Here is an 11,590-nt window from a genome sequence, read left to right on the forward strand (position 1 = left end):
ATTGAAATATATTATTAACTTGTGCGTTACTGATTGTTTGAAAAGACTTACGACTACTACGTGAAAACCGTTGTGGGTGCGTCGAATCGTTTGAGAAAAAATTTTGCCAAACCGGACTTACATACATGTATTATAGTATAAAATCTTTCACAGCATTTCTTCGAAAATAAATCAGTAAAATTTCCCTGACTATTGCTACCTGGAGGTTGAAAATCATCTTGGATAACAGAAGAACTCTGCGAAGGAATTCATCGTCAGAGAGATCAATTCCAACTGTTTAATAACGTGGTCGAAAGCCAAGCATCTTGGCGATGAGCTTAATTACTATTGCTGTCGGATCTACTCAAAGGCAATAGGGAAAAAATTGAAAATTTTCCTAACTAATAAATAAATTTGATGAGTAAAGAAAGTGAAAATTTAGCTTTAACTGTATCGTAATATAAACTTAGGCGTTGTCTTCGTTTTAATAACAGTTGTCAAATGTTGAATGAGGCATGGAAATTGTACGAACACGTGGGATAAAGAACAATTCATGATGGTTTTGTCATAGCTAGTATAGCTTGTAAATACTTTTTAAACAATAACAATATTGTAGCCGTTTAATTTAGTTCTTCTTTTTCTTTTCTTCTTTTTCTTTAATCGCTAGACTTTAAATAACATTTGTCATCCAGCACGTACACTTCTATTGCAAACCATGATCGATCACACGATATCTATAATTCATGACGAGTCGTCCTGGGAGCGTCAAACAATAAATTGCATATAAATAGGCAAAACTGCATTTGCTCAATAAAAGTAACAACCGAAACGCAGCAAGTATTATAATAATATATAATTACCCTACACGTATGTATGATTGAGATCGCTCGTCGAATTTATTGATTATGTATGTTTAATGACGAATTAATATATGTGTGAACTCTGCAGATTTACCGGATGAACTTTCGTCATTTCGGGTAAATTAAGTATAGTTATACTATGTATACATCAGAGTTTCACACCGCGAAATCGCAAGTATCACGTATCATGAATATACAGAATTATTAACTGTCGTTGAATGCACTAATTTGTATTATACATAAAAACACATAACATGTATATGAATGAAATTTTCATAGAACAATTAATTACTCGAAATTAATTTTTAGCAAAATAATAATAAAGATAAAAAAATTAATTAAAAAAACTTTAAAAAAAAAAAAAAAAAAAAAGAAAAACGAAAAAACAAAAACGGATAAGAAATATATGTAGGCAAATTTTTAGCTCAATTCTCAAAGGCCATTTTAATTACATGCAATGAATCGCATGATAATATATAATCAAGTATACTGGTTACAGAATTTAAAAACGTTTTTAGGTAAGAAGTTTAATTCGAATGAAAATTCATATTTTACATTTTTAAACATCTTTTAACGATTTAAAGTATTTGTTACAACCGTTATTAATTTTGGTATTTATAATACTATTAGCAATGTTATGCAATTCGGTTACGTTACACAAAATTGTCAAATTATTATATGTACAATACGTATGTTTCATTATAAATCCTGAGCAACTTAAAAGCGCTTAAACTTGTACGACGAATCGAAAAAAGGACAAAATCTAAAGCTGTCCAAGTCTCGAGATTTATATTATTTACAATTAATTTACATTTCAAAGTCTTTTTTCATAGTGGAGAACGAGAACGAAGCATTTGACATTGCCAAAACATTGAATTTATTTCTTTTTGAAAAAACGAACACCGTCACCGAACTTACAATAACGTATTATACATACGTACAAGCGTAGTAAGATTAATTTTATTTGAAAGGCCTATACGTAGTGCACAATCATTCATTTTTCACTTTGAGGATCATAGCTGAACGTTTTATGTTTCATGTTTCTCTGATCGTTATTCGTCGTTATCAGAAATTTCCCTCTGTATCAATCGGCGTTGAATCGTTAAGATCGTTGATAACATAATCATCAACTTGAAGAAGTTGACTGCAGTTGTAACAAATATTGATGAACAAATCCGGCGTATTAATATGTATAATAATAGCTACCTAAAAAATATGGGTATTTGATTAATTTGGTTCTCTGTATGAAAATTGTAAAATATTTCAATTTAGACACTCGTTATTCATTGATATTTAACTTGTACAAAGCTAATTTCTGGTGCATGCCTGTTTGCTCCTCGAAACACGGCCAATCCCCAACCATTGTATTTAATTATATTTCGTTTATTTATTGGTAAACACTTTATGTAGAGACATCAGGTTATCGGAAGATTATTGCAGGTATTCACACGAACCTGTGAGTTTCAAGTAATTAGCTAAATATTAATAAGCGATCGAACATTACGTAATAAGCAGAGAAGGTTTTTCTTTTCGCTTATTTTGCTCATATTCGTATTGATTTGTTGTTTCTATCGTATAATTAATAATGATTATATGCATTGTAATTTTTTCCGACTATCATATACGCCAAATATGAATTGACTTGTTACATTTGTAAATGTTTGTAAGTAATATATAATAAAATAATCAATTAATAACCACTACATTGCATTGTTGATGCGCATCTGTCATCAATACTAAAAACACACCTTACATACAACGAATAAAGAAAATCGTGTCATTGTCAAATTTAACAATGATTTTGTCATTCATTTCCTTCAATAAACTACGACTGATAAGACATAATTGGATCATTCGCTGAAATGAATCGTGGTTTTTATCCTAAGAATTGAAAAATCTACGATTGTTGATCGAGGAAGTGTGAACAAACTGAGAAAATGAAGAAGTGAGAAGGAAATCGAATAAAATGGTAGCAGTTTTTCAAGGTAAGAAAGTCTAATTCATTCTCGTTGTTCCAGAATCGTGCACTCGTACACAATTAAGATGCGTTTTCATACGTTTTTATTACCGTAATGCATAGTTCATACTAAAAATATTTCGTTGTGTCCAGAGCGTTTCTTCTGGACAATAAACAATAATAAAAAAGATGTCGATACTTGATTCAATTCAACGCTTTACATGTATAACGATTGAGCACGTATCAAGAGTTACAACCGATAAACGTAATATTCCTCTGCCGTTGGTCCTACGCTCTTGTTGGTTTTGCTTTTGCATTCCTCAGGGTCCAATTTAGAGTACATGCTCAGATTAGACCTTATGGTACGCATCCACGAAAACACATGGTACAGTGGATAAGAATCTATTGCATTTCAAATTCAGACGTAAAAATCATAGAAATCTTTGGTGCCTTTAATTTACTCGAATGCTACTTGTGGGTTGTAGACCCATTGTTCATCGTAACTGATTTGTTGTTCAAAAAACTCAGGAATAAACATTGTTTACGAAACATATCTTTATTCATTTATTCGGAATTCACACTTCATGTAAATAAATTTATGATACCGCTTGCAAGATCCGACATGCTAAGGCTGGAATAACTTTTACAAAACTATAATTCCGGAGCACAGCTTGTTTTTCAAATTTTAATACATCAGTGTAATAACTTGGAAAAACAATATAAATAATATAAACCTAATGTCCCGTACGTGTGTGCAATACACCTACATTATTCGTATCGCACAACATATCACACAATCAACTGAATCAACTGTTTGAATTATAGCGTAACTAACTTATCACAAAATTAAACGTTGCCCGTGACGTTACATCGCCGTATCGTAAGTATTTACTGTTTAGAAATTCTTTTGTAACCTATAGTTATGTTATAATGGTAAAATTGAAACATTCCTCACCATTCAATAGTCTCAAATTATAACAAAGTACCGTCCTGATATCAAAGTGTAAAAGTTTCGACCATAGTCTTTCAAGTAGGACAATATTTATGAGCTATTACACCTTATACACGTAATTCTATATTTTATGCACCGATTTTTTCAATTTCCTCCGCATCTTCTGCATCCAAATAGTGTATCTTTTTTCCAAAGTGTTTCTCTATATCTTGACAGACTTGCATCGCGTGCGATGAATCCACTAGATTAATGGCGATACCAGATTTTCCGAATCTGCCCGTGCGCCCGATCCTGTGTAGATAAGTTGCACAATCTGCTTGGCGGTCTTGGTCAATTGGTAGGTCGAAGTTCACAACGATTGTTACTTGCTCAACATCAATTCCTGAACATTGAAAACCAATTTTTCACATGAAACAAAGTCTTACCATGATCAAAAGCAATACATATGACGACTTTTCGGGCGTTTCTACTTTCTTACCTCTAGCCAAGACATTTGTGGTGATGAGAACCTTTTCAAGACCCGCTCGAAACCTGTCTAAAACAGCAATGCGTTGCTCGACAGTCAGGTCACCAGATAAAACTGCCACAGCGTGACCATCTTTACTCATCTTTTCTGCTAGCCAGCCGGCTGTTTTTCTCGTCTGCATGAAATACAAAGTTATACAAGTATATATTTAAATTTGAGAATATTTATATAAAATATTTTAGCTGAAGTTAATTGTCGAGTGAATATTTCTTGATAAGAGAGGAACATGATTAGAAAAGATAGTACATAACCAACGTAAAAAAAAGTAAAATGCAAATGTGTACACAATGTATTTACGTGACAGAAAATGATAGCTTGTCCAATGGTGATCACGCCATAAATATTGGTGATAGCTGTGTACTTTTCGTCCATGTTCTTGCACTTGACGTAGTACTGTTTGATGTTGTCCAAACTTTCCTCCTCTTTCAGCAAACGTATTATCAACGGATTGCTCACGATTATCTCAGCAAATTCCATCACTGCCGTTTCATACGTCGCAGAGAAAAACATCATCTGACAAGTGCGAGGAAGCAACCTAAAATATACAAGAGAGAATTCTGCTAATAAACTTAGTCAAAATAATAGATGGAATGTCTTTTAGGTCTGGCTAGTCATCTTACTTGTGGATCCGGATGCATTGATCCTGGTGTCCTTGAGTGGCAATCATTACATCTGCCTCGTCCAAAACAAAGACCGAGATTTTTCTCAGGTCAAAAAATCTGAACTTTATAGCCCAATCCAGAACTTTTCCCGGAGTTCCAATTATTATATGGTCGGTGATTTTCGTACCTCGAGCAACTGAAATAAAAATGTAGAGATTTCATGTAACTAGCAGATTCACTGACCAAGTTGAAACAAGAATATACTAGATTCTAAATTACTTTCTTCTCCTCGAACAGCATATTTCAGCTTAATTTCTGGACAAAATTGAGACATTTTTGCTGCAACTTCGCCAGTTTGAATGGCCAATTCATACGTAGGTGATAGACAGAGAACTTGGGGATAGTCCTTGTTGGGGTCTACTCGGCTTAGCATAGCTAGAACAAAGGCTGCAGTCTTGCCGGTACCAGACTGTGATTGCGCAATCATGTTTTGTGGTCTAAGAAACATAAGAAAAACTTGATCAATTCTTTATTCCATTGAAAAACCAGTTCGCATGTTTAGACTACTTATCGAAACTTACGGGTCTGCAAGTAGTGTTGGAAGAGCAGTCTCCTGAATTTTTGAAGGCGCGTTGAACCCCATTGCGTAAACTCCTTTCAAGAGTGCTGGCTTCCTGAAAAACCACAAGTTACCAGTTGTTTGCGGTATCATGTATGCGAGTATAACTACTCAACATGGTAGTTTGGCATTTGACATTATACCTACTCTAATAGTGAGAATCGACTTTACTACGTAGTACATATTCTCAACTGCAACATGTAAGAGATGGATACCAAACAATACTAACAAATGGAGTGCTTCGAAGGTCTTAATGCTGTACAAAGGGGATGTGGGATCTTTTCGTTGAATCTCTAGATCCTTGGTGGTCTCAACCAGCCCTTTTCTGATAATCTTCTGCAGCAGTGATTTTTCTGCTGGTGATATCTGATCCTCGGTTTCATCGCTTTTCGACGATTCGCTTCCATCCTGTGGTGTTGTAGTAGGCTGGGATATACCCAAATTTGTCACCTTGATGATAAGAAAAATAAGATTAATATATAAAATAAAGCTAAAAGAAAAAAAGCATTTTATTCCAAATAACTGACAAGAAGTAAAATTACTCAACAGTGAAATTGTCAGTTCCTTTAACATTTAGCACTTTAGTTTGCATATTCGTATGACACTGAAGCTCTGGCAACTGAGCGGCTAGATTGTCATCAGATATTAGCTAAGGTTTGTGCGTCGGACCTTCTCACCTACTAGTTCAAGCATTTAGAATCGTGGTTAATAATTGTATACTTGGATGACCGGATGGGCGAAGTATAAAGTACAAAGTGACAAAAAATAGCTCATATGCAACAGACTCATGGAATTGTGCGAATAAAACATTGCGAATACCCATTGTGAAACTATTTTGTACGAAAGACAATATTATCAAAAGCATTTGCAGGAAAAATGCATTAGTTGCGAAAGTTTACTTCGCCGGGTTTCGGAACGAAATCCTTGTCAAGCAAAATAATGGGTTTTTAGGTTATGCCGGAGTTATTGAAAATATTCGTACGTTACCTTGGAGGCAAGGCTTTCTTGCTCGTCGGTATATTTGGCCCAATCCACTTTCGGGGAAGCCATAATTGGGAAAAATCGTTAATAGTGCTTGGAAAAATCTACCTCCTTCTCTCTTAATTCAAAAGCCCTATTTTATCTTTTTTTTTTGTCACTTGCAAGCGTGCCCGCAAAGATCGCCCAGACAGCGACCTATTTCGACCTATCGCCATACTATCGTTTCATGGCGTATCGTGTTCAAAAATGTTCAGACCACGGCTAGAAGACCATGTTCCGTTCAATGTTCCGTTTTAATGTGAGCGCCATGCGTATTTCGCGTGTATTTGGCGGGAACACCGCACAAGTTGTATAACGCTACTCCAATTTACTTATTGTTAAATTATTGAATGCGCCAGATTAATCGTTAGATTGACAGGATCGCATATAAAGCCATGGTATGAAATTACTCATTAAATAACCTTACTAACCACATTGCAACGAACTAAAGCGTGTGTTTTCAGAATGTAAGCGCACAGCAACCCAAAATGGAACGCACAACAATACAATTCCATAATATTTTTACCATAACCACCCTATAGTGAATTATAATAATTGAATATCTTGGAAATGCTGCTGCGTTTGACTATCCACAACTTTAATACAAAGCGGAATTATATACTTATTATCATGAATTTACTTGTATTGCTGCAGGATGAATCAAGTAGCTCGTTGGATTTCTCATTACACAATGCAAACCCCCAGGATTTTACTTTGGAAGATACGTTGGGAGTATTGATGGATTTGAAATCGGAACGAGATCAGGAATTAGAACAATTGTACGATGTGCAAATAAATAACAAGCTTTTCGATTCGATCGATGAATCGAAAATCTCAGAAAAACGCCGTCAATACGTATCGAGTTTCATAAAACAGATATCCAATGATAAACCTGACGATTATCCCATTCCAAATACTTTGGATATGGTTTCAACCACTGTTGCAGCGTTAACTCAAGAAGTCCAGAATGCGCAAGAACAAGTTAAAATTCTCACTGAAAACCTAGAACGTACGGAGAAAGAAATTAGCCGGTAAGCTGCTTTACAGTCTTTTCAATTTCACTCAGGTTTTCAATATTTCAATAGGGTGTCATATGTATGTATAAAATATATTAGACAGAATATCAATTATAAAATTGCAGATTGAAGGAAAAGAAGCAAGGTATTGAAAAAATGAAAAATTCCTGTTTAGCAGCCAATAACATCATAGCCAGTAAAACTTGGGCAGAAGAACTTCGTATAACACAGCAGATATTTAAGGAAGTTAAACAGGAAACGGTGAGCATAATTTCTAATAGATTAGTCATTCTGTAACTCTCACAGATGTATTATCAAGTAATGACGATTTTTTTATATTACAGCAACGAGTCGTAGCAGAGATCTTTCCAGATAATGACCATGTGAAGAATTTTTTAGCAGTAATATTCTCATCTTTATCAAATAATGTCAATATAGTTTATTATCTAACCATGAAAGAATAATACTGATTTTATACGTTTCAGGAATTGTGTTCCGCGTATTTTTCCAGCGGTGACAACGTATATGTAGATTTATTACCTGAAGTTGCAGATGCGGCTAATTTTCTGCTTGAAGCAGATTTAATTGTACGTCATCGATATGATGAAAATAAAGTTAGGCTTATTGACCTCTATGTGATCTTAAATTATTTTCATCTTCGATTAACCCCTAATACATTGGTATATATTCCAACTCAACACAAAAGTTTAAATACAAAATTTTCGCTCAACTCAAATGGCCAGTAACGCTCACTTCTTAGATCTAACAAATATTACTATAGTCATAATTATAGAGAATTGCAATCCCTACGTATTCCAATATTACTCCAACAAAAAAGTACCAAGGGTAAACCTAGCATGTCAAATATTTATACACAACTAGTGGTCAGTAACAAGTGGAAGGCTTACATAAACTTAGCGTAAATATTTACAACGTTTTATAAAAACGAATATGTTTATCACAGACTCAATCAAATTAGTTGAATCCAAACAGAATAACTGTTCAGCTGATGTATGGGTGTCGTGTTTTGGTACTTTTTCTACCAGAACGAACTCCATTGGTCAGTAACAAGTTTTCACCACATAAATGGGGCTCTCTCTCTTAAAATTCTGACACCAATTTGCTCCCACTCTTGACGACCAATCCATAACTCTTGTGCTGATTCTAAACAACTCAATATTGCTGCACCCTTCCAGGCTGTCATCCCTGGATCCATTTCCTTGGGTTGTGTTATAATGTCCAGTTGCTCTACAAAAGAATAACAATTATTGAAACCAAATGTTTAAATTCGAAGACAAATGTTTGTAATGTAACTCACCAGCCCTGTACATGTACGGAATTTGCAAGGATATTCTGTTATGCAGCCACATTCCTATTCCCTGGAACTTCATTCCGGATCCAACGACCAATATGCAGCTGTACATTTTACGTTTCAAGTCATCAGTCGCTGCAAATGAAATTTTTCGAAAAATTAAAGACACTGGTATTATTTTGAAAAAAATCAATTGCTAGATATGCTTTATGGCAAGTACTTATAGACGTACGGCATCGATCGATACTTTGCAGAACAGCGTGATCGAGCCCTAATAGTTGCTGGGGACCAACAACGAAATCGCGTGGGGTATCTAAGTCGCGAATTCCCAAACTGATGGGTGCTGAATCAACGGCATCAACGACTACCTCTTCCTCGCCTGTCACAGCTGGTGTAGCAACTTCCTCAGGCAGCTCTAATGTCTGCTCCAAATTCTCCTTTGCTCCGCGTCTCTAAATAAGGTGAATATGTTGAAACAGACATTTTGTAAATGGATGGTACTACTCTATACTTTATTTGAAAATTGGCTCTTATCTTCAAACATTCTTGCAATTTGTGCCAAGCAAATCACGTCAATATATATGACATTTCAACTTGCTTACGCTTGTCTCTCGTAAATAATTTTCATCATGCGGATCTTCTGGATCTCCCATCGAGCGTTTTTGTGTATGAACAGTGTGCATTCCAGTAACTTTAAACAACTCTGGTTGAAATAAACTCAAAGGTGCCACCAGGCATTCATCGCCAACCTATAATGTGATTTATGGAATGATTAAATATTTGTTCAGAAGGAATTTTAACCATGCAAACAACAATAACATGATACATTCTTCCAACATTTTTTTGCATATTACCTGCAATGTGTACTTCTCGGTTGGGATTTGAGGTTGTCGAACAATGAATGTCTTCTCTTGGGATCCACAGACATTCAAATCGACGTGACAAAAGTCCTTTTTCAATTGGTCTAGAAGCAATGCATCGAGTCTGTTAGATGCATTGCAAGTTTTATATGGAAATGCACACTTTTGTAATAGCCAGAAGAACGTTTGTGTAATATCTGCGCCTCCAAAGTCCATCCGTACTCGTGTATTTCTGTGAGAAATTCCATCTTCTACACAGGAGACTGAAGTTTTCTGATCTCCAACATCAACAACGCAAGCATATCCTAAACCAGCGCCAAACGTAGCCGCTACGTGATCCTAGCAACATTTGAAAGCTCTTAAAAGATGAAATAACTTCTGAGTAGTCGTAAAATCGTACATAAATGGGTTTTCATATCATATGCCAAACTGAAATTATAAGAACCTGTAACAGAAAACATCCTCCGAAGCCCATTTCACACAACAGAAGGGTTGTCAGTTCTTTCAAGTAATGTCTGTTGTAAATATCGGGCACAACGAGCACTGCTCGATAATGGCGTAGGTCTTTCAAGAGGACGTTCATTTTTTTCGTTAAAACATGTTCCCAGATTATCTTTAGATTTGCTAAAACAGCTCTAAGACTTCCTCCGGGTCCCGAGTGAACATTTAATTCACCTCTCTTGTATGGGAAATGAATATTGAAATCTGCCTCTGGATTGAGGGATAATATATCATCACCCACAACCACTTCTTCATCAGTTTTTATCCATTCTCCACCGGACGGTGAGAGGGTTTCCGGATTCGATCTTCGATTGAAAGCAGCTATTTGCTGTGGAGGTGTTGCGTACCTTCTTCTTCCATCAGATTGCAAACAGGATTGTAAAGTGTGAGAAACTTGAAGGCGAGATTCTTCCATTGCTTGCGTGAGCTCTTTCGTCTACAAAAAATGGACAACGCTTATACTAAATAGATTATTGATAGTCTTGGTAGTAATTTATAGCTCCAAAATAACAGATATATTCAAGACAGTGTAAAGTCGAGGCTGTTATCAATACATTCTACACAATCAATAATGTACATTTAATTCATTAATTTCTAATTCAACATTGATAGGCGAAGTTTTAGTTGATGTCACAGAAATTGTTATATAACAAGGAGGAACAAAATACACGAGGCCTCTTTGAATGTAAACAGCATTTTTACGATGTAATCAAGGCAAAATTTTAATTTGCACAAATAAACTTAACTCTAGTAATTTGTTTCAGAGCTGATAACTTACTTTAGGAACCTGAGATGGAAGAATGGGATCTATGTATTCCAATCCTCCTTGGAGCCTCTTTCTCGCGACAGCATTGAGGAGAACATTGGGATTCAGATCAGAGGCTCGCCCCATGCGAAGATTCATCGATCCTGGATGGATAATTATTATCGTCTGCGCCTGTATTTGCTATGGCAATAAAAAATGGGTTTTTTGGTATTTTCTCATTTATATAAGTAGAACATCTTCTGATATAACGATCAACTTCACACTTTTCTCTTATGGAATAATAAATTTGTAACAAAACCGTCATGCACATTCGAATACGTAAACGGTTATGTAGACGACTTACCTCAGCACATGATTCCTGAAAAACTGGCATAACTGTTGTATGGTGCTCAACCAATATTGTCCATACACGGAATATAATTTCTGTATAAGTGTTTCAAAATGTTCATTCGCTGATTGTGATCACCTTCTCGTGAGGTTATGTTTTGGTTTGTGTTTGGATCGTTTGAACGCCGCCAACTCCGCAACCGTGATTTCGAGACATAAGGTGCGCTTCTGCGCAGCCATCTCCAAGAACCAATCTCCAAGAACCGACCATATGAAGGCCATCTTGGATTTTG

The 11,590-nt window shown here is 35.5% G+C and overlaps 3 protein-coding genes and 1 long non-coding RNA gene across 6 annotated transcripts; 2 read left to right on the plus strand and 2 right to left on the minus strand.

Moving 5' to 3' along the window:
* Positions 1–1,851: 1,851 nt before the first annotated feature.
* Dbp80 (putative ATP-dependent RNA helicase Dbp80) lies at positions 1,852–6,721 on the minus strand. 2 transcript variants are annotated; one of them, XM_069135238.1, is made up of 9 exons: positions 6,483–6,721; positions 6,043–6,172; positions 5,725–5,945; positions 5,458–5,550; positions 5,156–5,373; positions 4,895–5,072; positions 4,572–4,809; positions 4,227–4,389; positions 1,852–4,130 (listed from the first exon to the last, which is right to left on the minus strand). In XM_069135238.1, exons 2-9 carry the CDS (start codon positions 6,085–6,087, stop codon positions 3,877–3,879), a joined length of 1,410 nt encoding a protein of 469 aa, XP_068991339.1. In that variant the 5' UTR covers positions 6,088–6,172; positions 6,483–6,721; the 3' UTR covers positions 1,852–3,876. The 2 variants fall into 2 exon arrangements, with proteins under 2 accessions (XP_068991339.1, XP_046477835.1); XM_046621879.2 differs by lacking the exon at positions 6,043–6,172 and having other exon boundaries at positions 6,483–6,719.
* LOC124216841 (uncharacterized) lies at positions 6,652–8,355 on the plus strand. Its single transcript, XM_046621885.2, has 5 exons — positions 6,652–6,913; positions 7,170–7,546; positions 7,657–7,792; positions 7,876–7,932; positions 8,017–8,355. Exons 1-5 carry the CDS (start codon positions 6,911–6,913, stop codon positions 8,275–8,277), a joined length of 834 nt encoding a protein of 277 aa, XP_046477841.1. The 5' UTR covers positions 6,652–6,910; the 3' UTR covers positions 8,278–8,355.
* Positions 8,331–11,554, minus strand: Arp8 (Actin-related protein 8). Of its 2 annotated transcripts, none has more exons than XM_046621876.2 (8): positions 11,314–11,554; positions 10,983–11,150; positions 10,149–10,640; positions 9,698–10,042; positions 9,446–9,592; positions 9,064–9,295; positions 8,850–8,978; positions 8,331–8,779 (listed from the first exon to the last, which is right to left on the minus strand). In XM_046621876.2, exons 1-8 carry the CDS (start codon positions 11,341–11,343, stop codon positions 8,607–8,609), a joined length of 1,716 nt encoding a protein of 571 aa, XP_046477832.1. In that variant the 5' UTR covers positions 11,344–11,554; the 3' UTR covers positions 8,331–8,606. The 2 variants fall into 2 exon arrangements, with proteins under 2 accessions (XP_046477832.1, XP_046477833.1); XM_046621877.2 differs by having other exon boundaries at positions 9,076–9,295; positions 11,314–11,543.
* LOC138190811 (uncharacterized) lies at positions 8,767–11,200 on the plus strand. The gene is made up of 3 exons (XR_011176899.1): positions 8,767–9,014; positions 9,098–9,304; positions 10,969–11,200. It is a non-coding gene; the product is annotated as an uncharacterized lncRNA (long non-coding RNA).
* Positions 11,555–11,590: the final 36 nt, after the last annotated feature.

Source organism: Neodiprion pinetum, chromosome 4 (genome assembly GCF_021155775.2).
Source record: "Neodiprion pinetum isolate iyNeoPine1 chromosome 4, iyNeoPine1.2, whole genome shotgun sequence".
Taxonomy (NCBI): domain Eukaryota; kingdom Metazoa; phylum Arthropoda; class Insecta; order Hymenoptera; family Diprionidae; genus Neodiprion; species Neodiprion pinetum.